General features: G+C 57.6%; 1 protein-coding gene across 1 annotated transcript in view; it reads left to right on the forward strand.

Moving 5' to 3' along the window:
• The window catches only part of UNC13C (unc-13 homolog C (C. elegans)), a 107,293-nt gene that overhangs the window by 71,727 nt on the left and 9,600 nt on the right, over positions 1-25,966 (forward strand). Inside the window, exons 14-25 of the mRNA XM_015419745.1 lie at positions 3,567-3,635; positions 4,733-4,822; positions 6,962-7,090; positions 8,242-8,375; positions 12,729-12,814; positions 15,655-15,781; positions 16,388-16,484; positions 17,051-17,194; positions 17,460-17,537; positions 18,319-18,396; positions 24,609-24,697; positions 25,004-25,147. Coding sequence (XP_015275231.1) covers positions 3,567-3,635; positions 4,733-4,822; positions 6,962-7,090; positions 8,242-8,375; positions 12,729-12,814; positions 15,655-15,781; positions 16,388-16,484; positions 17,051-17,194; positions 17,460-17,537; positions 18,319-18,396; positions 24,609-24,697; positions 25,004-25,147 — 1,265 coding nt within the window. The remainder of the gene's footprint in view (positions 1-3,566; positions 3,636-4,732; positions 4,823-6,961; positions 7,091-8,241; positions 8,376-12,728; positions 12,815-15,654; positions 15,782-16,387; positions 16,485-17,050; positions 17,195-17,459; positions 17,538-18,318; positions 18,397-24,608; positions 24,698-25,003; positions 25,148-25,966) is intronic.

Consider the following 25,966-nt stretch of genomic DNA (forward strand, 5'->3'; position numbering starts at 1 on the left):
CCCCCCCCAGCAGCTGCAGGGCAAACTGGGAGAGAGCTCCCGGGGCAGAATGGCGCCCCCCCCCCCCGACTCCAGAAGCCAAAGGCTCGAGGCCGGAAGGGCCGCAGAGCCGGCGGAGGGAAGAGAGGTGGGAAGCCACGCAGCCCTCCCTCTCGCTCAAGCGGCGCCTCGAAGCCAGCTTCACCCTGCACCACCTCACACGGGGAGCTCTAGGGGCCTGGGACCCCACCGGGTTTGCATCCCCCCTCTGGCATGGGAGCTGGCCAGGTGACCCTGAGGCCTCTCACCGCCAAGCCTGCCGGGCGGACGGCAGGGAAGAGAGGCAGCCGGCACCCTCGTTCTCTCCCCTCCCTCCCCCCGGATGGAGAGCTCCAGAGAACCTGGGCGCTCGCACGGACAGTGTCGTGCTCTCTTGAGGGGTCCTAGCAGAATGCCACTTCTGCTTTTGGGCACCGTGGGGCTCACAGGCCCCCTGGGTTGGTCGAAGAGGGAAGCGGAGGCAGGAATGTTTCCAGCGAATAAAGTTGGGGAACCAAAGGGGAGTGGGAAAGTCCGGGCCTGGGCCCTGTTGCCGAAGGTGCTATGACTGTGCTATGACTGTGCTATGGAGCAGATGGTCACGGAACCTACCAGGGGAGAGGCGATCCTTGATTTGGTCCTAAGTAACACTCAAGACCTGGTGAGAGATGTAAAAGTGATTGCACCGCTTGGAAACAGTGATCATAATGTTGTTGAGTTCAACATTTGTACAAATAGAGAATTGGCCAAAAAGACTCACACAACCATTTTTATCTTTAAAAGGGGTAATTTCTCTGATATGAGGGGACACGTGGGGAGGAAACTGAAAGGAAAAGTAGAAAGGGTCAAAACAATTGGGGAAGCTTGGAAACTATTTAAAACTACGATCCTAGAAGCTCAAAAAATATATATTCCGCAGGTTAGGAAAGGCACAAACAGGTATAGGAAAAAGCCTGCATGGTTAACAAACAGAGTAATGGAAGCTGTAAAAAGTAAAAAGAATTCCTTTAAGCAGTGGAAAGCTAGTCACAGTGAGGCTGATAAAACGGAACACAGGCTATGGCAAATAAAATGCAAGTCTGAGGTCAGGCAGGCAAAAAGGGAATATGAGGAGCATATAGCAAAAAACGTAAAAACCAACAATAAAACTTTCTTCAAATACATTAGAAACAGGAAACCAGCCAGGGAGGCAGTGGGGCCCTTGGACGACCAAGGGGTAAAAGGAGTATTGAAGGATGATAGGGAAATGGCTGAGAAGCTAAATGCATTTTTTGCCTCCGTCTTCACTGTGGAAGATGAGAAGTGCTTGCCCACTCCAGAACCACTGATTTCAGGAGGGGTGTTGGAAGACCTGAGTCAGATTGAGGTGACGAGAGAGGAGGTCCTAAAACTGATAGACAACTTAAAAACTGAAAAATCACCAGGCCCAGATGGCATACATCCGAGAGTTCTGAAAGAACTCAAATGTGAACTTGTAGATCTCCTGACAAAGATATGTAATCTTTCCTTAAAATCTGCCTCCATTCCTGAGGATTGGAAGGTAGCTAATGTCACTCCCATCTTTAAAAAGGGTTCCAGAGGAGATCCGGGAAATTACAGGCCAGTCAGTCTGACGTCGATACCGGGTAAATTGGTGGAAACCATTATTAAGGAAAGAATTAGTAGGCACATAGATGAACAAAACCTATTGAGGCAGACTCAGCACGGTTTCTGTAAGGGAAGATCTTGTCTCACTAACCTGTTAGTGTTCTTTGAGGGGGTGAACAAACATGTGGACAAGGGGGATCCAATAGATATTATTTACCTTGACTTCCAGAAAGCTTTTGATAAAGTTCCTCATCAAAGGCTCCTAAGTAAGCTCAAAAATCATGGGATAGAAGGACAAGTCCTTTTATGGATCAAAAACTGGCTAGTTCATAGAAAACAGAGAGTGAGTGTAGGTGGGCAATTTTCTCAGTGGAGGGTGGTAAGCAGTGGGGTACCGCAGGGATCAGTACTTGGTCCACTGCTTTTTAACTTGTTCATTAATGATTTGGAGATGGGAGTAAGCAGTGAAGTGGCTAAATTTGCGGATGATACAAAGTTGTTCAGGGTGGTGAAAACCAGTGAGGATTGTGAGGCACTCCAAGGGGATCTGTCAAGGATGGGCGAGTGGGCGTCAACATGGCAAATGGGGTTCAATGTGGCCAAGTGCAAGGTGATGCACATTGGAGCCAAAAATCCTAAATATAAATACACATTGATGGGGTCTGAACTGGCAGAGACTGAGCAAGAGAGAGATCTTGGAGTTGTAGTGGATAACTCACTGAAAATGTCGAGACAGTGTGTGACTGCAATAAAGAAGGCCAATGCTATGCTGGGGATTATTAGGAAGGGTATTGAAAACAGATCAGCCAATATAATAATGCCCCTATATAAATCAATGGTGAGACCTCATTTGGAATACTGTGTGCTGTTCTGGGCACCACACCTTAAAAAGGATATTATAGCATTGGAAAAAGTGCAGAAAAGGGCAACTCGAATGATAAAAGGGTTGGAACACTTTCCCTATGAGGAAAGGTTAAAGCGCTTAGGGCTCTTTAGCTTGGAGAAAAGACGACTGAGGGGTGACATGATCGAGGTTTATAAGATTATGCATGGGAAAGAGCAGGTAAAGAAAGAGGTACTTTTCTCCCTTTCTCACAATACAAGAACTCGTGGGCACTCCATGAAACTGCAGAGCGGTCGGGTTAGAACGGATAAAAGGAAGTACTTCTTCACCCAAAGAGTGATTAACACATGGAATTCACTGCCACAGGAAGTGGTGGGTGCTACAAGCATGGACGGCTTCAAAAGGGAATTAGATAAGCATATGGAGCAGAGGTCCATCAGTGGCTATTAGCCACAAGGTATAGCTAGGGGCTCTGGGGCAAGTGATGCTCTGTCTTCTTGGTGCTTGGGGGGGGGTCAACAGTGGGAGGGCTTCTAATGTCCTGGCCCCACTGCTGGACCTCCTGATGGCACTGGTATTTCTGGCCACTGTGTGACACAGAGTGTTGGACTGGATGGGCCTTTGGCCTGATCCAACATTGGCGTCTCTTATGTTCTTATGTTCTTAAGGTGAGCAGGCCTGCCTCTCCAGATAGCGGGACCCCTGCCCAGCCCAGCCCCCGGCCGCCTCAGCCAAGGTCAAGGGGACCACCAGGCGCCTCCCGGGAGCCCCTTCGGTCCTGGCCCCCGGGCGCGCTTCCCGGTGGTGGTCACGAGAGTGCAGAGGTGCCTGGGTGGGCCTGTAGAGTGGAGAGGGGGCGTCACCCCCCAGCTCAGCCTGTGAGGAGGAGGAGGGAGACCTGGCGTGTAGAGCTCTTCTGCCGATCTGTTGGGGACGTGAAAGGATGGCTGTTTGGAAGCCCCATTTTTCTATTTCAGACATCTGTAATGGATGTGCAGGGAAGCAGACTGACAAATGAGATTATTGACTGGTACTCCAAGCGGGGTGAGGGTGGCTGGCGGGCCAGCCATCTCACTCACAGACACTGATGGTGTTTTTGTCCGTCCCCCCCTTGCAGAGAGAAAAGTTCATCAAACTGCTGGATCAGCTGCACAACTCCTTGCGGATCGACCTCTCCAAGTACAGGGTATGTGCTGCTCCTGCCTCAGCCCTGCCCGGGGGAAAGGCCTCCCCGGGGGACTCACGGTTCTGGCTTCTCTCCGCTTTGTGGCCGGTTCGGTCGGAAGGCTGCTTGGCTGCTCAAAAGCAGAGAGTGCTTTGCAGGGCAGCGGGCTAGCAGCAGCCGCCGTTCCTGGCAGGGGGGGGGACTGTGCTGAGGTGGGCGGGATAGCGTCAGCAGCGCCTCATCCCCACATTCCATGCCCGGCCTCTCCTCCACAGGCAGAACGGGGCCGCCCTAACTTTCTCCAGGGACCATCTTTGTTTTCACATGTCAAGCTCCCTGGCATTTTGAGCCCACAAAGGGGGGGGGGGTGGAAGTGGAAAACGACGGGGGACGGGGATGGGACAGAATGCCAGGAAACGCACTTCAGTCCACTCTGAGCTTAGTCTGCCACATTGAGAACATGAAATGAGTTAAGTGCAAGTCAGTTAACATGCGCGCTTGCATTGTCTGCTGTACTGATGAACATTAAAAGTGTTCTTCAAGCAAGAATTTGTTTGTTTGTTTGTTAAACTTCTATCCTGCCCTCCGGGGAGATGCATATACCTGCCGTGGTGGGGTGGCTCACGCAGAGGAGGAAAGGGTCCCACGCCCTCATCCATCACTGCCACAGAGAGGCTTATAAGTGGGGACAAGTACAAACATTGGGGTGCGGGTGGTGGCAACACCTCTCAGAAGCAGACGGCTTGTCCTTTTCCTGTGGGCAGCTGCCGGGCAGGGTGGACCAGGCTTCCTTGCGGAAGGGGAATGGACGTGCTGAGCCCCCTGCGCCTTGTGGCCGAAGTGGTGCCCAGAGGAGGGCTCCGTCCTGTCCGGGCCCAAGAGCTGCCTCCCCCCCCCCCCCCGCCCGCGCTCAGCCCACCTCTTGCTCCAGCCCCTCCTCCTCCTCGCCCTCTGCCGGTGGCAGGTTTCTCATCCCAGCACAGCTTCTGGGGGGAGTGGCGGCGTTCTCTAGGGCAGGCCCCTCGGGGTGGCTGTGCGGGAGACGGGGACTATGTGCCGGCCGTGGCAGTCTCCGGCTTCTCTTGAGGCATGTTTGCTCCCGTGTTCGTCTGCACTAGGAGAACTTCCCGGCCAGCAGTCTGGAGAGGCTTCAAGACCTGAAATCCACAGTGGACCTCCTCACCAGCATCACGTTTTTCCGCATGAAGGTAATCGCCGCGAGGCCCTGACTTGGCTGGCCCAGGCTAGTCTGGTCTCGTGAGATCTCGGAAGCTCAGCAGGGCCAGCCCTGGCGAGGGCTTGGATGGGAAGTCAGCCGAGGCTTCACGGCCCTTTCCACCACCTCCACCCACCGCAGCTGCGAGGGGAGCCTTTGGAGGCCTCGGGAGCCCAGCAGCAGTGGCGTGTGTGTGTGTGTGTGTGCAGAGAGGCTCTTCTGTCTCACTCATCATTGTGGAGACCACATCGCCTGGCATCCCAGAACTAGTGGTGGACAGCACCTACGGGGCACGGGGAGATCTTGCGTCTGGTAAAAAGTGTCCGTTGTAAGGAAGCATGTGCCTTTTCTTACCAGCTGTGATTTTTATGGAATCTGGAACCTGCACACTGGAAGACTTTTTCATGCTGGGGGGGGGAAAGGATCAGTATTCGACAGATTGCTTAAAAAGTAAGTCTCCAGTCATTTTTCTTGCAGAGTTATAAGGCAAAATATGCAGGCTGCAAATTTCCCCTTATAACTTTGCAACCAAAAGTACTAGAGACCTGCGTAAGAAAAAAGCAAGCAAGCTGGGAATGAGTATTTTGCTGCAATAACATTATTGCGCTACAGCTGTCCTCTGTGTGTGTATGCGTGTGTGTCTGTCTGCATGTGTGTATGTGGGGCTATTTTGGGGCAGGAACGCACAGGAACAGAGTTCCGGCTGGCTCCCAAGTTGGCCACACCCAGCAGGAACTCATTAGCATAATAGGCCACACCCAACAGCAGAAACTCATTAGGACTGGCTACATCAGGGGTGCAAAGGAGTTCCTGCTATAAAAAAGCCCTGGGTTTTGAGAACAAACAAGGTAAACAGAATAAGAAGCAAAAGGTGAGTGTGTCTGGATGACCACACTTCTGCGAACATGGGGTGTGTGGCCTAATATGCTAATTAGCTGTGCTGTCGGGTGTGTCCTAATAAGCAAATGAATTTCTGTTGTTGGGTGTGGCCTATTATGCTAATGAGTTCCTGCAGGGCTTTTTCTACAAAAAAAGCCCTGTGTGTATGTGAAATGCCAGCCCCTGGGGGCTGAGGCAAGGAAAGCGCTTGGGAAACGGCTGTGTGGGTGCTCTTTTGCCCCCGGGAATGCCCCTGCCGCAGCAGGTGGGGCTACACAGAGTGTTGTCTTCATGAGGAAGCAGCCTCGGATTATACGTGTGTGTGCAAAGTGCTAGGGTTGGTTTGCCATCGCCTGCCCCTGCTTAGGGACTAGGGGTGTGCAAAAGAAAAATTCCGGATATTTTTTTGGGTTTGGGTATATTGAACCATTGAACCTGAAAAATATTGGTATTTCCTGATATTCCCAAATCCCAATACTGGTATGGTATTCAGATTTGGGAAATATTCGGGGAACCCACATTTTTTTTTGTGTTCCATTATTCCCTATGGGGACTATTATAGCCAATGGTCCCCATAGGGTATAATGGAGAATCGATCCAGGGCTCTGGGGGGCTGTTTTTTGAGGTAGAGGCACCAAATTTGCAGCATAGCTCCTGGTGACTTTTCTCAAGAACACCCCCATGTTTCAAAGAGGTTGGACAAGGGGGTCCAATTTTATGGACCCCCCCCCAAAGGTGAAAAAAGGCATTTAAAGGGATTGCGGTCCCTTTAAAGGCCTTCTGAATGAACTTAGCGGTCTCCCATCCAGATACCATCCTGGGCTGACCCTGCTTAGTTTCTGAGGTCAGGCTAGACTGGGCCGCCTGGGTCAGGACAGAATTTAAGTATCACTGGAAAATCAAAGCATTTCAAAGCATTCCGCCCCAAAAAACCCCCCCCGGGACTTCAGTGGCTTCCAAAGAAAGGGAGTTCCTAAAGCTAAGGAGATACTCTGTTGCCTGGACAGATCGAAATAATTTCTATTGTTTTGTTCTAATGGAATTAATCTATTTTAGTGGTTTTATTATTGTTGCTTCGGGTATGACGTGTCGCGAAAGAGCCACCGGGTGTCCTAAACAAGCCAAGCCCCTGGGGTGCCGCCCTTCCCACGTGGGCCAGTCGTGGGCCGGGGGCAGAGTGCCGCACACCTTGGAACCCGCTGTGACTGGTGCTCAAGACCTGTGACCTTGCGACCCTCCTCCTCCTCCTCAGGTCCTGGAGCTGCAGAGCCCGCCCCGCGCAAGCACGGTGGTGAAGGATTGCGTCAGAGCCTGCTTGGACTCCACGTATAGATACATTTTTGACAACTGCTACGAGCTGTACTCTCAGCTCGTGGAACAGGTGAGCTCTGCTCTGGGACTCCTCCCCCGTGGCTCCCCCCCTCCCCCCAGCTAGAGTTGGTGCCTTCTCGGCTTGGGAGGGGGCTGCTGCCTTCATGCCACACTGCCCGCCCACCCTCCTTCCCTCCCTGGGGAACCCTGGCCCAGGGGGTCCCACCTTGTTCTGCGTGATCGCCCTGTCGCTCGTCCTGGTCTGGTCGTGCCCCAGACATCACGGCTCCCCTAAGCGTGGAGGTGGGCTGGCAGCCGGGTTGCAGGCAGAGAAACAGGACCACTGAAATGAGGATCAGAAAGGTGGCCGTGCCCAGTGCCTGGCTGAGCGGAGAGCTGTGGTCGGAATCCTTCTTTTTCAAACCTCTGCCTCATGGGGGCTGCACGGGGAGGGGCTCTTGCTCTCGACTGACGGGGGAGTGGGGCTGGCTGTTTCAGCCCTTTCTGGGGGTCTGCTGACCGCTCTCAGACGTGCCACAGTGGGGCTGTCTCAGGGGGAGGGGTACTGGGCTTGGCCGGTTCCGATGTGACCAGTGGCCCTGCCAGCCCTGCAGAGCCAGCTGCCACACACACAGACACACACACACACCCCGTGTCCCGTGCTCATCTCTGTGGCGGGCTGGTGGTCACGAGGAGCCCCGGTGCCCCGGGCTTTGGCCGTGTGAGTGTCCCTGTGAAAATGCTGCTTCCCAGTCCGGCAAGACTCCGCTGTCTCCTCCGCTCAGACACCCACACTCTGCTTTGACGGAGATCCTTGACGTGTGATCACAGGGACATCACGGCTCATCAGTCAGCGGCAGGAGAGGCCCAAGTGTGTGAGCCCCCCCCCGCCCCCGCCTGCATCTCAGCCTAGCAGGCAGCTGCTCCTTTGCCCGGTCTTTTCAGTCCAGTGCAACATGAGCAGGGCAGGTCTGAATGAATGACTGGGGACTCCGATTTGAACCGGGAGTTTAATCTGGGAGATCTAATCTGCCCGTGGTGAGCTCTAGCCGTGGGGGGGGGGGCAGCCTGAGCCCCCAGGAGGACGAGGCCTAGCGCTGTGAGAGGCTTCGGTGGATAGGGGTGCTTCATGTGAAGGGCCAGAGGGAACCCCCCCACCCCCACCCCCGCAATGCCAAGTGACGCTAGAATGGGACTCTCTCCCCCTGCTTTTGCCAACAGGGTAGAAAGCAAGATGTCCCTCGGGAAGAACAAGGCCCAACCACGAAGAACCTGGACTTCTGGACCCAGCTCATCACCCTCATGGTGACCATCATTGACGAAGACCGGGTGGCCTACACCCCGGCCCTGAACCAGTAAGGCTGGGCGCGTGGGAGCCCCAGGGCGGGGATGGGGTGGGGCACCCCGGTGTGGGAGAGCGTGAGCCCCTCCTCCCGCCTCAGGCGCACGCTCCTTCTCGCCTGGCCCACAGGCAAGCCCTGACGGCCGTCTTCCAAGGGAGGAGGGGGCACTTCTGTCCTCTGCCCTGTTTTTAAGTCATCCACCCTTTTTGCGGAGGTGCACGTTTTCAAGTGCTGGGATGCCTGAAGCCCTCTCTCTTCCAAGCTGGTTTGGCTGTGTTTCCCGGGGCCACGTCTCACGCAGCAGTTGCTCAGCTGGGCACGGGGTGCTTTAACCTCCTGGTTGGGTTGCAGCCGTCACCTTGCAGCTTTGCCTTTTGAAGCAGCAGCAGCAGAGTCCAAAGGGCAGGTGAAGATCTCCACGGCATGAAACGATCCCTGTATAAAGGAGCGGCCAAAGGTGTGGTCTGGATCACCCCCAGGGTGGAGACGCACTCCCGCTTCTTCTCCGGGGCTTCCGGGCCAGGCTCTCCTGCCTGACCCTCCAGGGGAGTGGGTGGGGATAGCCTCGCCCCATGCCCCGCAGCTGGCTGTCCAGCGGTGGCCAGGAAGGCCTCTTTGAATGCTGGCCTCGCCCCTCGGCTTGCCGGGAGGGAGGGAGCCCAGGTGTGCAGCGTTGTGTGCGCCGCTGTCCCTCTGTGGCCTCGGCAAGCCCGGCGGGGCTGGCAGGAGGGGGGGGGGCTATGAGGCTTCACAGGAGAGCCAAGAGAAATGTTGAAATGAAAGGGCACGTGACAAGCACAGGGGGCAGTGACCCCGCTGCCTCCGCCTGCCTGGGGTCGCCACTCCAGACTCAGCCCCCGCCACCCCGTGGAGCACTTCCGAGCCAAGAGCCCCTCTTGCCCTGCGAGGGGAGAGGGGACGGCTGCCTCGGGGAGCGCACCGGAGGGGTGTGTGTGTGTGTGCGGCGTCTTCCCCTTCCGGGGATGCGCACGGGAACGAAGGTGAACCAGTGAAAGACCGAGACCCCTGAACTCCCCGAAGCCATCTGGGAGGGGTGGTGTGTCCTGCTCTCGCCCCCTTCTCACTGAGCCCGGGCTGCTGCTGGGCATTACAGTGCCCCCCCCGCCCCCGCCCCCCTCGGCTTTTTGCCTCCTGCCCTGACTGTCCGGAACGGAATGAGCCTGCAGGGCGCTCCGGCTGATGGCTGCTTGTCCCACCCTCCGTAGGAAGCCGAGGGGATCACTCCCCCCTCCCCCCCCAGTGTCCTTTCTGGTCATCGGCCTGCAGCTGTGGCCTGATGCCTGACAGCAGGGACGTGGTGGTCCGGTTGACCTCTCCTGCCCTGTGCCCAGGGAGGCGTCCCCATTTCCCTCTGTGCGAGAGAGGAGGGGCCTGGGGGGCAGACTCTCCCTGATGGGGGGCGACGGGCCAGGCCAGGCCGAGCCATCCCAGCAGCTCTCCTCAGTGATGTCAGGCGGGGGCGGGAGTGGGGGGGGAGGCCTCCCTCGAGGAAGCCGCGCAGAGGAGACTCCTCCTGGGTGACGCTGCCTTATGGCCTCCGCAGAAGGCCCCCGGGCGGCACCGACACCCAGGCTTCTGGCAGCAAAGGAGGACAAGCGGCCCTGAGGAGAAAGCATCCCCCCCGGCCCCCCCCCGGGTGCCACGCCAGCTCCCCGAGCAGCTCCTGCATCCAGGAATAGGAGTTGTCACCGGCGATCCGCTCTGCGAGGAGGAATCCTGCCTCGTTGCTCCTTGGAGGGCCCGCGCCTTGGGTTTTGCTGCAGGGAAGGGGCAGCAGCTCCCCCGACGGCTGCATGGCGGAGTGTCCCTGGGGGAAGGCCTCTGCCCTTTGGAAGGCCCCACTGGGCCTCAGGGTGCCCGTCTGGCCTCCCTCGGCCCCTCTCTGGGAATCTGGCGGGGCCCGTAATGGCTTTCCCCCTGCGTCTGGGCTTGGGAAACGCACACCCCCGCACGCGCATGGGGCAGGGGGTCCCGCCCCCCCAGCACTTCCAGCTGCCCACAGCCAGGTAACCAGGCCCACGCCCCGTCTGGGAACGGGCGGGGAATAGGGGATCTCCCTGGGAGTGATGGTGGGACGATTGGGGCTCAAGCTGCCCCCCTTGCAGAAGAGGGCCGGTGGAGGAGCGGGAGGGGGTGGGAGAGAGGGAACCAAGGGGGAGCTTGGCCCCGCCCCGCCCCCAAGGACTGAGGCCACAGAGAGACACGGCCCCAGCCTGTGACACCTGGGATGTCAAGGACGGTGGGGAAGCTGAGGGAAGTGTGTTTTGCAGAGAGAAGCGCTTCGACTCCTGGTCCGCCTTAGGCAGGCAGAGGGGCCTCCACCCCACGGCCTGGAAGGCATTTTTCTCTGCCGCCCCCCAGTTTGGTTTTGTGTCTCGACACCCAGCCTGCTGAGGAGCTCTGAAGAGTTGGAAAGTGTGCCCACCACTGACCTCCTTTTGGTGTTTATGTGACTTTTGGTTCTGGGTTGTGCCGTGGGCCGACATGGCTGCCGGCTTCTCTGCCCTGGGCATGTTGAGCTGGCTGCTGGAAACAAGCAGGGGTCCGATCGAGTGTGGCACCTCCAGGCCAGGCAGATGCTGGAGGAGGAGAGCACACAGGCGGAGGAAGCGGGGGGGGGTGGCGTAGGGTGGGGGGGGCTCACCTTACTGTGAGGACAGCGGGAGGTTATTTTTAGGCCTGGCGATGACTCACGGGTGCTTTCCACGCAAGGACGGACTTGTGTGGTTTCCCCGTTGCTGCTGCGCCTGCTCAGACCTGGCGGCAGCAGCAGCAGCAGTGGAGATTCCACAGCACAGGTGTCCCCCCCGCTGCCATCCCCCCCCCCAAAAAAAACCCAAAATTTACAGGCTTTCTCGGGTGGGCAGTTGACATATTATCACGGCATTAGAAGGTTATCATGATCTGTCTGTCTGGTTGAGCCACCTACCTGCAATATCAAGTGAAACTGACCTGCTAATATCAACAGTGAGCTCCTCCTCTTCAGACCCCTGACCCAATATTGAACCTGAAAATTCCTGTCATGCCAAATCCAGTACCAGGTAGAAAGTTCAATGGGCACATTTCACTGCACTGTGCACATTGTGTTGGGCTGCCCCCGGAGACAGCCTGGAAGCTGCAGCTGGCTGATGAGTGTCAGGGGACCGGGCCTTGACCCCCTTGAAACAGCTGCACCGGCCGGCAGTCCCCTCGCGAGCCCGATTCAGGGGGCCGGCCAGGACCTAAAGGGCCGTCTCCTCCAGTACGCCCCTTGCACTGACCACAAGAGGCCTGCTCCCCCCCCCCTTTTAAGGTGGCCTCGTCTGGCACCAACCGGAGCCCAGGGGGGCCTTTTCCACTGTAGCTCCCAGTCTCTGGAACAGGCCCCCTGAGGGGGCGCGGGGGACACCGTCTCCACAAGGCCCTTTCCTTTGCCAGGGCTTCTGATGGGGGGGGGGGGGGGTATAAACTGTGCAGGCATCTTTTGGCAGGAGGGGGATGTCAGATATAAGGGGGAAAGGATACCTCTGCAATGAAACCAACTAGAGACTGACTTTTTAAAAATCGAAGGCTAGGAATTCAGAGAACCTGACAGCCGTATTGTAGTGATGAAAGGTCAATTGTGGATTTAAAGCAAAACAGAAGGAGGGGATGTCCCAGACAGCTGGGGCAGGGAAGACGGACCCAGAGCCTCCGGACCTTCCCAGCTTTACTGCATCCTTTACCCACACAGCACAGCAGAGAGGGTCTGGAAAAGGTTTCCGGGGAAACAGAGGCCCACTGAAGCCCCACTTCCCACGGGCATCCGGAGGCCAAGCTGCCTGCTGCCCTGAATGAGTCCGCACGGCCTAAGGCAGCAGGCCAGACAGGAGGCGGTGGCCACAGTCGGAGAGGCTCTCCTGCTGGTGGAGGAGACCCGGTCTCTGTCACACTAGAAGGCTGCTTGGAAGGCCAGCCCGAGGGCTCTGTGTGGAGGGAAGCTCAGAGCCTCAGCCCGGAAGGGAGGAGGCATCTGGTGGTCGTTTCATGCAGCCGTGGGGTGGTGGTGGTGGTGGGGAGGCGCCAGGGGTCCGGATTCACTGTGCTCACGGAGGAACCAGCCAGCCCAGCCCTCGAGCCTGGAGCTTGGAGGAGTGCTCCACCCATCTGCTCTTCTTGGGGGGGGGGACACCTTCCTAATGTTCACCTTCCCTCGGTCTGCCTCCCCTTCTGGCCAAGGCCCACGGAAGACTGCCGTGCGTGCCCCCCATGCCCTGGAGAGGACTTGCCAGCCCGGCCCCTGGCCTGCCCCTCTGGGGGGCTCCTTTCCCAGCCGTGGGGGAGCCGAGCCGTGACCGCCCCCCGTGCCTCTGGCTTTGCTTTCAGGTTCCCTCAGGAGCTGGACATGGGCAAGGTCAGCGCAGACATCATGTGGGCTCTCTTTGCGCAGGACATGAAGTACGCCCTGGAAGGTGAGCGGGGGTGTGGGGGTGGGGCGGGGAGAGGCCAGGGGCTGCTGCTCCTCCTCCTCCTCTGCCGCGGGGCCGGTTTGGGAGGCTGGCAGGAAAGCAGAGGGTGGGCGTCTCTGTCGTGATTCTCCTCCGCGAGGTGCTTCTTCGGGGACCAGAAACCTTTTCCAAGTGATGGGGAGGGAGCCCGAGTGGCCGTCCTGCTTCCACTCCCACACATTCATTTGGAACGACCGGGGGGCGGGGGTAGCTTGACCTGCTCGGGAGGAACAGGTGTGGGAGGCCACGTGATGACCCAGCGGGCCTGCGGAAGCTCAGCGGGTGTGGGGCTTTGTCAGCGCCTGGACAGAGGCTGCCTGGAAGTCCTGGGCAGGCCACCGGGGGTTCCACCGGACGGGCAGGCAGGAGGGAGAGACGTCCCTTAAAGGAATGGCCACGGCCATCCCAGCCTCTCCCTACAATTCCCCCAAATGGTCCCAGCCATGCTGTCTTCTGGTCTCCTTCAGAAAATCACCAGTTTTTAAGAGGGAGGGAGGCCAGCCTAAGCAGCTACTGGCAGGCAAAGCGTGTGTCCCCCCTGTCCCCCCCCCGGTCACCTGGAGACGCACCCTTGTTGCCCTTGCCTTTGTCTGCCGGAAGAGTCTTCTGAACCCGATTGCCGAGGGATCTCCCAAGCCCTCTGGAGGGGTCACCAAAGCCACTGGTCTCGCCAGTTTGGTGCCGTGGTTAAGAGCGCAGACTCTGGTCTGGGAGAACCGGGTTTGATTCCCCCACTCCTCCTCCACTTGCACCTGGCTGGATGACCTTGGGCAAGCCGTAGCTCTGACAAGAGCTGTTCTTGAAAAAAGCCGTTTCTGTCAAGAGCTCTCTCAGCCCCACCTGCCTCACAGGGCATCTGTTGGGGGGGGGGAGGGAAAGGAGTTTGTAAGGTGCTCTGAGACACCTTTGGGTAGTGAAAGGTGGGGTATACATCCGATCTCTCCTCCTCCTCCTCCACCATCTTCTTGCCTAGATGAGAGGGAAGCTGCAGAGCTGAAGCCCGCCTTGTCTGATGGCAGGAAACTGTTTCGGGTGCTCCGTTTATATGCCAGTGTTTACCGAAGGCTCCGGCTTGCCTTGAAGGAACCAGGATTTGAATGGCTGTGTGGTGGCTCTTCTTTGTTAGAGGGCCAGTTCCTGTCCGTTAAGCCGGCGGGGAGTCCATGGGAGGGGGGGCAGTACAAGCTTTATTTTCAGAACACCACCCAGTGTGCTGCACGTGACAGTTGTATTGCAGTAGTCCAGATGTCAGGTTCAGCGTATGAGGCCAGATCAGCATATGCAGCTGAATAAGGAAGAGGCCTGGGGCATACCACTCTTGCGTGCTAGCCCATGAGACAAAGCTAAAAGAGAACCTAAGATGCTCAGAGGTACTCTGGTGATTGTGTTACTGTTGTTTGGGGTGGCAGACAGGGCATATGCGGGATTCGTGTGGCTCTTGTGGTTGATGAGAACGGCTCATGTGGTTGAGACCCACAGAGTGAGCGAGGGAGTGTCTCTCTGGGGAGTGTGGTGTTCGGCCCCTGATCTCGGAGGGAGGCTTCCAGCTGTGAGCCCCTGAAGCCCAGCAGGTTGAGCTCTGCCTCGAGGAAACAGGAGTCATGAACTCACTTCTGCGTTTCAAGTGCATGTCCTGCCAGCGATAGAAAACACCTCTTTCAGTGACTAGCGCTTCTGTAGCACATCTTGACAGCAAAGCACAGCGGGGGGTCAATATCCTGACTTTACACATCTGTAGTGATGGGGCCGGAGTTCGAGGTGAGTGCCCTGGAGAGAGATCTTGATTCCCCGCAGTGGGAGAGGGGGGTTGTGAGGAAGTGGCCCGTCTTGTAATTACTACGGTGGAGGGGAATGGACTGAATTGGGGCTTTTCCAAGGGGAAGGCGGTGGGCGTGAGACCAGTGTGGGTGTGGCATCTGGAGCAGGCGGTGGCAGAATTGCTGGAGGAGCGTGGGGGCCTTGTAAGCCAGTCACTCCTGATGAGAAACAGGGCCTTCCTGGGAAGCAGGAATCTGAGCGCTCGGGCATCCGTCTTCATCAAAGTCAGGCTCCTGGCATCTCACCTCCAGCCCAGGGGAAAGGCTTCTGCAGAACTGGACAAGCCACACGCAGCACGAAGGAACCCGCCTTGCCCGGCAAGGGCCCAGCACATTGGCAGCCGCACCGCAGTCGTGATTTGCATGCAATTCAGGCTGGGGGGTGGGATTTGAGCAGAGCTGCTCTGTCATCCTCTGCCCACTGGCACATTCATAACCTTCCCGGATGCCTGCCTCAGGCCTCCGGAAGCTTGTACGGTGCCCTGGGACCTCTGCTTTGCTTCTCTAGGCCCAGACCCGCCCCTTGCATCGGCTTGGCTGTCTTAGGGCCAGGGGGAATGAGGCCAGCCTCAGAGGCCACTTGTGGAGCCTGTAGCAGTGCCCTGGGCCAGCGCAGGTTGAAGAGGCAGGGCCCCCTCCATCCCGAGCCCAGGCAGCCCCTGGCCCCCGAAGTGCAGACTGGGTGGCCTTGACTGGCACGGCCCTAGCTCTTCCGGGGCCGTCTGTGCCGGAGGCCCCTGGCTTCCGGGGACCCTGCCTCCCACTGGGGCTTGGGCATCAGGGCTGCGGCGGGGCCACTTTTCCCACAGTACCCTGAGGTCACACGGTCCTAAGAGGACCGAGCAGATCTGGGCGGCGAAAGCCCAGCGGGATTTATTGCGCCAGGGCTAGCAGTGTGGCTAAAGTGTGCACTGGGATGCAGCAATTTTATTTACAGCTGGAGCTTTATTAAATATTTTCTTTTTATTTCCTTTTGCTCCAATACAGAGCATGAAAAGCAACGGTTATGTAAGAGCACAGATTATATGAATTTGCACTTCAAAGTGAAATGGTTTTATAATGAGTATGTGCGAGACCTCCCGGCATTCAGAGACGCGGCACCCGAGTACTCTCTGTGAGTTGTGTGTGTGTGTGTGGGGGGGGTCTTCTGTAGCTTCTGTTCTGCTTGCTGGGCTCAGGTTTCCTGTACGTTTCCTGTCGTCCCATCCATCCCAAAGCACCGGGTCTGCTTCAGCGGTGGCCCCGTCCAAGCCGGAGAGCGGCAGATACCGTCCTGCCCTCTTCATTTCCTGGAGACCATTTCCCCAGGAGAGTCGCAGCGGAGGAATGCGTCTCTCTTTCCCGAGCAGGGCTTCTTCGGCCACGGTGGCTTGACGCTGGCGGCCTTCTGCCTTCTGCCCCTTTCCTCGGGAGGCTCTCTTCTGCAGGGCGGGCAGGCTCTTCAGCGCCTGCCAGGGGACACTCCCCATCATGACATTTCTGTTCACACCCACACACACCCCGGCCAGAAGACTGGATCTATCCCGTGGTCTGGACACAGCCCCTTCCCTTATGCTCTGAGTGTTCCCGTCCAAAAGGCCACGTCCGTCACAAGGAAGAGTAGATGCTGCTTGTTGTGTCTGTGTTTTTGTTTTTGACAAAATTGTTGCTTGGAGCAAAAAACAAACAAAAACAAAACCCACCACCACTGTCTGCAAAGCTCGCCTGTTTGTGTCCCCAGGTGGTTTGAGCCATTTGTCATTCAGTGGCTGGATGAAAATGAGGACGTCTCCCTGGAGTTCCTTCATGCTGCCCTGGGAAGAGACAAGAAGGACGGGGTGAGAGGAGGCGGGAACGGGGAGCCTGGCTGGGAGGGCCCTGCCGGGGTGTGTGTGTGTGTGTGTGTGTGTGTGTGCCTGAGACTCCCCCTCCCCCCACCCACGCTCCTGCATCACAGCCTGCCGCCTGCCGCCGCCCTGGCCTGTCCTCTTTCAGGGGGTGTCTACCAAAGGCCCTTTCTGAGGTGGGTGGGTGGGGTTGGGGTGGCTGCGGCTGTCTGCTGGGTCCTCCGTGGAGACAGAGAAAGGATCCAGCTGCAGCAGGCCATCCTCCTGGGGTCCAGCGCCTTGGTGTGGAGGGCAGCAGCACCTCGTGCGTGCGGGTGGGTGGGTGGGTGGGTGGGGTGTCTCCTTAAAGGAAGGGCCGTGTCCAGAGCTATTCTAGAACATGCCAGATGAAACAGCAGGAGACGTCCCAGTCCTAACCCTGGAGCTGGGTGGCACGGAAGAATGGCTCCTGCCGCCGCCGCCGCTGTTGGAGCTGAGTGGCTGCTCTGGGGAGGGCTTTGGCGGAAAAAGGCGAGGGATGCGTGGCCCTGGGTGCGAGCTCTGCTTGCTTCCTGTAGTTCCAGCAGACCTCGGACCACGCCCTTTTCTCCTGCTCCGTGGTGGACGTCTTCACGCAGCTCAACCAGAGTTTTGAGATCATAAAGAAGCTGGAGTGTCCGAATCCAGAAGCCCTCTCTCATCTGATGCGGAGATTTGCTAAGGTAGAGTGACGTCCTCTTGGCGTGTGCCCCGTTGTGTGTTTGGGAGGGATGATTGGAAGCGACAGGCTTCTCAGCTAATCCTCTCGAGAGTGACCGCGTGGCTGCCTGCGCCGGGCTGGCACCCTGTCAGAGAGCATCTCCTCGGTGGCTGGTGGACATGGCCCGTTCAGGCGGCCTGTAGGCCCGGGGAAGGGCTGTGCCTCCTCCTCCTCTAGGTCGGCCACACAGTCACTGCAACAGCCTGCTTCTCCCTTGCTTGTTCCAGACGATCCAGAAAGTGCTTCTTCAGTATGCAGCAATCATAAGCCAGGATTTCAGCTCCTATTGTGACAAAGGGAATGTGGTGAGTACGGAGCTGAATACCTGTTTCATGTGCTACAGTTCCTCTCCCGCCTGATATGACAGAAGCTGTTCTCTGGGGAGGGGTGGCTGGTCGAGGGGGAGCAACAGGGTGGAGGTGGGGACTCGGAAGAGTGACTAGTCACAAGTCCACCTTGTCCAGACTCCTGTTTCCAGCTGCCCTGGAGGGCCAGGGCCTATTGGCCGGTGCCCCTCCCCCCTGCTGCGCTGCCTCCTCCTCCTCCTCCTCCTCGTGGGGGGACCAGACCTGTGGGGAGGCACCCTTCTTGCTTAGTTTGTCATATAAAAATGCTGGGCTTTTTGCCTCTCTCGGCCACCTGTGAGGTCACAAGGAACAAAGCTCTGTCTGAGTAGCAGGGCCTACAGAGGGCCATGCCGGATCCTGTTCTCTGAAGGGGCATTGGCACTGCAGACGCCCGGTCCGTTGACGCTGGATAGCAATGAAAGAAGACTCCACTTTAGAAGATTTGTGCACGTCTCCCAAATGTTCCCCAAAACAGATAAAAGTCCAAGGAAACAGGAGAAGGGGGGGGTGGACGGGTGGGCAGGGCCTGTCTGTCACCGTAGAAAGAAAAGTCCCTGGGGATTGTGGGAGGAAAACGCTGATGCCTCAAGACCAGACAGACCGTGGGGAGGCCGTCCAGCCAGGCTCCCCAGGGTGCCGGAGCAGGAGCAGCAGCCTCCCTGTGGACGGCTCTGCTGTGTCGCGTGGCCTGATGCCGGGGCCGGGCTCTAAAAGCCACGGTGGCCTCTTTCCTTTGCAGCCCTGCATCTTGATGAACAACATCCAGCAGCTGCGAGTCAAGCTGGAGAAAATGTTTGAAGCCATGGGAGGCAAAGAGGTGAGCGGCCTTCCCCCGCCCTAAGGGAGGCCGCGTGCGCCCCCCCCCCGGCTGAGGAAGCGTGCTGCCAGGGAGTGTGGGAGGGAGGAGCCAAGCTGGCCTCTGGTGAGGCTGGAGGGGGTGGCGGCGGCGGTGGGTGCCCTCTTGCTGTGCCGCCTCCTGCTGGCCGCTTCCCCTGGACCCTCCTGTGATTCTCTTTGGTGGTTTGCTCAGCTTCCGCGGGGCCGGTTTGCTTTGTGGGGGAAGGTGTTTTTTTTTTGCCATACTCTGTCTGTCACGTCACCCTGTCTTTGTCTAACACCTTTAACTTGCCACGCCCTGCGCAGAAGCAAGCAGGAGAGCGATTCTCCTTTGAGGTTTGTGCTCGCCAGCAGCGTCTTCCTCTTCGTCCCGATCCCCCTTCCTGCCTGTGCATCAGTGTGGCTGAGTCACCGGAAGGGTCCCCCCTGGTCCCTGCTCCTGGCTTTTCAGTAGACAAGAGACACTTATCTTGTCATAAACCATACAAAGGCCATGGAGTGTTACTCGACAAATGTGTTTCCAGTATCATCTCAAAGCAAAAGTCTTAGGAGCAATGCTCCCTCTAAGCTGTGGAGTCTTGTGAGCAAAATTTCTACTTTGTGGACTCCTGGCATTAAAGTTGTGAGCGAGCCATTTGGCCCCTGCAAAGATTAGTTTGCTCTGGAGCCATCCTTCCTCTGAGCTAAGCCAAAAATGTGTGAGCCGGAGGCTGAAAAACTGTGAGCTAGCTCACCCCAACTCAGCTTAGAGGGAACACTGGACTTAGGAGTGGTTTGATGCCATGGAAACCAGCTGGCTAAATGCCAGGCGTGGGCGATCCCTGGGGTCCTCCCTGGCGAGACCTTCCGAAGGGCCCTTTTGGGGGTCGCCAATCCAGGTTCTCCCGAGGGTAGACAGAAAGTGGATGCCCCGTGGGTGAGGGCGTGTGCCGGAGGCAGCCGTTACGTAGTGTGAACGTTTGCCATGACTCGCAGCGGCCCCCGTCCAGCCTTCCAGCCCCATTGATGTGTGGGGGAGCCTGCACGTATGTGCGGAACAGTCCTGGACCCTGGGCAGGGTTGGCGCAGCGTTCTGACACGCAGAGTGCCCGAGGGGCTGTCATGTCCTGGACCCTGACTGTAACCCTGTGAAGCGGAGCACCCTTCTCTCCTCCCCCCCCCCCCCCCCCCCGTTTCCCTTCTGGGAAACTGAGGCTGGGAGAGAGAGCAGCTCCCACTGGTATTGTGGCACTCTCCCGTCCGCACACACGCTCCCCCCCCCCCGGTCACTGCTGGGGAAGAGGCTGCCCGGTGGGCCAGGCACGCTCTCGCTCCCAGCCTCACTGCCCACGCTGATCCCCACTCGTGGAATCAGCAGGTGATCTCCAGTCCCAGCATGCCTTGGCACGGAAGCTCCTCCTTGCTTGGGCTCTCCCGAGGCTCAAGCAAGCGCTGAGGGGGGGAGGGCGGAGTGTCCGCAGCTTGCCTCCCCGAACCAGCCTGCAAGTCTGTTTGATTTTCTTTCCTTCGGGTTTAAATTCTCTGCTGAGATGTCATGAGGAACAGGGGCATTTTCAGAAGGTGACTTCATGCTGAATGCTCTTGGTTGCGCTCATGGAATTCCTCGACAATCAGTGCAAAAAGTGAAGTACCAGCAAGTAACACATCCTGGTGAGCAAAGTATACCCAGAAATTAGGCTACCTGCATATATTGGAATTCCTTTCACAAAATCATGAAGCCGCTTGTTGGAACAAAAAAAACGGTAGGCCTCCAAATGACTACACAGGCTTCTGCGCACACAGGCACACATGTTTAAAGCGCAAGAAAAGGCAGGCTAGAGAGTAGAGCAGAGTCCCGCTTCCTGTCTCCCTCCGTGGCCAACCTCACGCCTCCAGGAAGCCCTGGAGCAGAATAGGAGGGGCACAACCTGACGCCCACTGTTTGCCCTCTCCCCACCCCTCAGAGGTACAGAGGGGTCCCACTTGGCTGCCGAGGGCCCTGTCCCCTGGGAGATTGCCTGTGCCCCTCTCAGGACCATTTCAGCCTGTTCCTGCATCTTGTGTCGAGAAAAGCCTCTGTGGCGGAATGGGTCTGCTCTGGCCTGCAGGCCCCTACCCCGCCCTGCCCTCCTAGGTTTTTCTCAACACCTGGACAGGCTTTTCTTCCACTCTCGGGTAGCCCGCTGCCGCCATCACTTGATCGTTGTAAGAAATCGCCGACTGGGAGGGTCACTGTAGAGAAATGCATTGTCTCCTGGGAGGTTGGCAACGAGCAAGGCCTCCACTGTGCCTTTTAACCGTTTTTTTCCTCTGAGCTAACAACAAGCATGCGGGGGGAGCAAATTAGCTCATGGCCTTCCAGATACATTTCTTAAGAACTGCTAATAGATCCAGCAGGACAGACAATGGAATGGGTCAGTTCAACCCCCCCCCCTTCTGCCAGCAGGGAACAGAGGTTTGGAGGTGTAGAATTCTAGAGAGGCTGAGGAAATAGATTCCTAGAGACAACAGGAAAGCTGCCTTGACTTGGGCTGACCGGAGTCAAGTGGGAGGGGAACCAGAGATGATAAAACCTCTGTGAGACAGGAAATGGGATGCTTCAGTGAGGAGAACTCTGAGCTCTGGCTCACAAGCAGGCGGCCATTGACCATGGGGTCAGCCTGGAGATCTGACGGAAGCCTGAAGGTAACGTATACATTGTAGAGAACTGTAACCAGGAAAGCTTAAAGAGCCAGTCCTATTTTAACAGCTGGTAGGGCATGTATAGAGAGGGACAGAGGATTTGCATTTTTGCCAGTTTCTTTTGTTTCCCTTGCTCAATCTGGCATTGTGCTTGTAAACGTTTTCTTTTTAATAAATCCTTTACACTGTTGATGCTGGGAGTGTTTCTCTGTACCAAATAGACTTTCACCATTTTAGACATGCTATTTTAAAAGGGGCTTCAGGGGGGTTGGGAAGTGTCTATTCCTTCAAGGGCACCCAAGGCCCCATGGTAGCCAGGCATTGAGCAAGCAGGAGACACAGAGGCAAGGCCTCAGAACTTGGACAGGAAGCTGGGGGTCCTGATCTTCCCAGTGGGAAATCCCTACAACAATTAGGTGGCGGCAGTGGGCTACCCTGAGAGTGAAAGAAAAGCCCCTCTAGGGAGTTGGGAACCCTAGAAAGGCAGGGTGGAAACGGGACCTGCAGGCCAGAACAGGCACGTTCTGCCACAGTCAGGACTTCCAGCTTCCCTTTCAATTTCTGAGGCCTTGCCTCAGTGTCTCCCATGGCCCAGCGCCTGGTCACCACAGGGACAGTTTACTGCCTTGCACACCCCTGGGAATAGCCATTTGCCCAACTGCCTGCCATCCCCCAATACTTCTTTTACCGAGAACCACTGCCAGCATCAAAAGTTATAAAGCATTTTATTAAACAGAAAATGTTCGCAAGTATACTTTCAGCACAGATTGAGCAAGGGATCCAATAGAAATGGGTAAAACGCAAATTCTCTGTCCCTCTCTCTATACATGCCCTATCAGATGTTAAAATATAGGACCGGTTCTTTGGCTTAGGAATTCTAGATCTCTACAGAGTTGTCATTACCTTGAAGCTTGCTCCAGCTCTTCAGGCAAGCACATGGTCAATGGCTGTCTTCCCAGTGGAGAGGTCTGTGTACTCATCGACTCAGCACCCAAGGAAAGAGACCTCCTTCCTGCTGCAAGTTTTTATCACCTCTCTTTTCCCCACCGCCTGACCGGGTCAGGCCAGGTCAGAGAAGCATTCCCTGGAGCTTCTTCCTGGAGGTTCTTCCTGGATCCGTTCTAGTCTAAATGCCTCCATATCTCTGTTACCCGCTTGGAGAAGAGGAAGAGCTTGACCACCCATTAGCTCTCGTGCTGTTAGCATTTGTATGAAGGTGAGCTGAGGTATGTCTGGGAAGCAACTTCCTCCTCCCTCTGCCTGTTCTCTGCCCAGAGGAGGGGGAAAAACTTAAAACGCACAATGGAAGTGTTGCTCATCTCAAATCTCCCAGGAAAAGAATGCATTTCTTCGCAGCCTCGTAAATCAACTGCCCCTCAGTCTCCTGATTTCTAGTACTGTGGGAAAGGGAGAAATTCCCTCTGTCCGCTTTCTTCACCCTGTGCTTCGGCGGGGCGGGCGGGGCATAAATCAGATAAATAAATTCCTGTAAGCCTTGATTTTATTACCCCCCACCCCGGGCTGTCCTTTTTAAAATCTAAAAATCTTTAAACTTGTTAACTTCCCCCCATAAAGAAAGTGCTCTTTGGTCATTGTCTGTGCCCTTTTCTAGATCGGCTTTCTTGGCTGACAGTCTTCTAGAACTCTGTCCAGATTCCTTCTCCATGGGTCCTTGCCAGGCACATTTTCCTCTCTCTGCATCCCTTTGGTCTCCTCAAACGGCTTGCAGCGTGCCGTTGCGGTTACCCTCTTAGATGGCCTGGCGGTTGGTGCCCAGGAACAAGGTGTTGCCAACTGGACGCTCCTCTTCCTTTAAAGGCCTGCTTCAGGCTGAGCCTGTCTCTCTTGTATGGAGTCGCTTTGGCCCCAAAACGCTCCCCACCCAACCCTAATCCACTGCCACCACCCTGTCCTCACCCACGTGCGGCGGGCCCCGGAACAGGCCACCTTTCTGAAAGGCTTGCTGTGGAGATCCATCAGCCTCATTTTTCCCCTCTAGGACTGCACAGCCTCATTTTGGGTGCCACTGGCCACAGTGTGCACCCCCACCACCCGGTTCCTACCCACCTATCTGACCCTTTGCTGCAGGGAGGCACCAAGGCGGCAGGCCACCCTGTGGCCGGCACCTGCTTCACAAACCCTTCTCTGCCCATTCCTAAATATTGAACTTCCCACCTCCAGAGAGAGGCCCTCTGCATTGGGGGATGGTGGCTGGCTGGCCGGCCAGGGAAAGGAAGATGGCTTCTGCCTTCCCCAGACTGTCCCTCTCCTGCCCAAGAACTGGGCAGCTCTTGCTCCCCCCCCCATACACACACACACACACACACACACACACACACACTGGTCTATGGGATTGGAAGGAACCCAGGAGGCACACCTCTGACCAGCTTCCCGGAGGCCGGCCGGCCGGCCTGCCCAACGTGGCTCACCCAATGGCTAGACTGCTCAGCAGGGGTTTCCCCGCTTGCAGTCAGAGGGCTTTTCCTGAATTTTTGCAGATACACTTTGAGATATCCCCACAGTAAGAACATCAGGAGAGCCCTGCTGGATGTGACCAGTGAGGGTCCCTCTGGTCCAGCATCCTGTTTCCTACAGTGGCCAAGCAGTTATTCTGGAGGGCCGACAACAGGGCAGAGAGGCTGAGGCCTGAAAGTTTGGGAAAAGGAGAGAAAACATGCAAGATAACGGAGTGAACACGAGAAGATGAATGTTTGATGTTCTCACCACCACCACCACCACCACGGCCACGTTGGGAACAGAAGGTGGTTGCTGGGCTGGTTGTCAGGACAGTGCCAGTGCTTGTGCATGGACCCCGGCACGAAGCGCCCTGGCCCTGCCTCTGCACCCTCCTCGCCCACAGTCTCCCTGGCACCCAGGAGAGCGTGCTGGAGAGGGCCTGTGGGTCTCAGTGGGGCAGGCGGGCTTGGCTTCCTCTGGAGCACCACCCCAGCCTGCGCTTGGGCCAGGGCCCTCCTTGGGCAGAGCGAGCCCTGGAGGGGCTGGTGGGGATGGCCAGCTGCTTCCCTTCCTGCATCTCCTGCCTCTGGGAGCCGCATGGGCCCAGAGAGCCTCCGCTCGCCCTCGGGTGCTCGACACTAATGCAAAACAGCGTGGAAACCCCATCCCCCATCGAGAGTGGCCGGAGGCAGCCCCGCAGCCAGCCAGAGTGGCTTGCCATCGCTGCTCAAGGGAGGGGGGGGGGAGCCTTTGATTTGTTCCACTAGGTCTAGTCGGCGACAGGGAGTGCTTTCTTTGGGGCACCATTTTGGACGGTCTTGTCCGATCCCCCGAGGGGTGCAGCCCACTGGTAAGTTCCCCCGCACAAGGCTCTCAGTGGGGCTGGCACAGAAGACCTTCCTGGCAGATGGGACCTGGTGCGAATTAGGAGGCTGTCTGGACACACACACGCCTCGCCCTGGGCGTTTCCACCATTGTTTTCCATTAATGTCACCCATCCCTGGGCCGTGTTTTCATTCCCACTCACTGCTGCGGCCGAGAGCTGCGCCTGATGTCCCCCGTGTCCCTTTCCAGCTGGACCCGGAGGCAAGCGCGGCCCTGAAGGAGCTCCAGGTCAAGCTCAGCGGTGTCCTGGATGAGCTCAGTGTGATCTTTGGGGCCAGGTAAGAAGGGCGCCGGCTCCCGAGGGGCCCCACCCCGCTCGTCTCCGCAGAGCTCCGTGGAGCAGAGTCTTCCTGGCCTGGCCGCCCCCACGGCAGAGGCCGGAGCGCCAGTTGCCACACGGGGGGGAGGACGTCTTGCCAAGCTGAGAGGCAGCTTGTAGAGTGGCCCACTTGGAGACCCCCTCTGTGTGCGTGCCACAGGGCCACAGGGAGGGAACAGGAGGGGGGAGGCGCCTCCAGGCTGGGGAGGCAGAGGGGTCGGGGCGTGTCCTCAGCCCAGGGCCGGTTTGCCCCTCTCCGCCCCAGCTTCCAGCCTGTCATTGAGGACTGCGTGAGGCAGATGAGCTTGGAGTTAAATCAGATGCGAGGCAACGGAGCTGCAGCCCAGAACAGCAGTGCTGTGGAAGCGGAGATCGTGCTGCGCCCGCTGATGGACTTCCTCGACAAAACGTGAGGAGAGCCGTGTGGAGAGGCCAGAGGGGGTCCCTCCCCCCCCCCGGGGCCCTGCAGGTGGACGGGTGGTGGTGGTGGAAGCCGAGGGGCTCTCCCAGCACCGAGGGGGCTGCAGGGCGGCTGCCAGAGTCCTCCACGCCTGGGAGGAGGCCTCCCGCTCCGGCCCCGGCCCATCCCCTTAGCCCCCCCCCCACTGTTCCCAGAGATGTGCCAGACTGCTGCGTGTGCGGGAGCCCTGCAGCCAGCAGCAGGTCCCGTGAGAGCAGCCCATGGTGCGTGCGTGCGTGCGTGTCTGATGCTGGCTTCTGCGTTGGGGAGGCCTCCGGGTCCTCTGCGAGAGGCACGTGTGGGGAAGGTGGCCCCCGCTGTACTGAGGGGGATCCACCCCCTCCCTCTAGAACACCCCAGAATGGGTGGGGGTGGGGGTGGGCGGTAGCATTCGCACTGCTGGCGCTTTCTCCTGAAGCCTTCCGGTGCCGGTTCTCGTGTGACCCTCCAGCTCAGCGTGGGCAGGTCCTTGCCTGTCGGGCCCTCTGGCCTCAGCAGTGGCTGAGTCCATGGCAGTCCTGGTGGCTGACCCTGCTGGGGAGAGAGCCGTAGGGGCTTTCTGGCCGGGCCCCTCCACCCTGAGTGGGGAAGCAACCAGCAGCAGCAGCACTCAGTCGAGTCTCCTGGCTGGGAGAGAGGAGAGTAGCCCTGATAGACTGAGAGAGAGAGAGAGAGCACATCCTGTTCCTCCTGGCCAAGGACTGGAAGGGTCCCCTTCCCCCTCAGCCCTCTCCCAGCAGGGCACAAGCAGACATCGGCAGCACTCGG

This window comes from Gekko japonicus, unplaced genomic scaffold, assembly GCF_001447785.1.
Source record: "Gekko japonicus isolate JY-2015 unplaced genomic scaffold, Gekko_japonicus_V1.1 scaffold1945, whole genome shotgun sequence".
Classification (NCBI taxonomy): Eukaryota; Metazoa; Chordata; class Lepidosauria; order Squamata; family Gekkonidae; genus Gekko; species Gekko japonicus.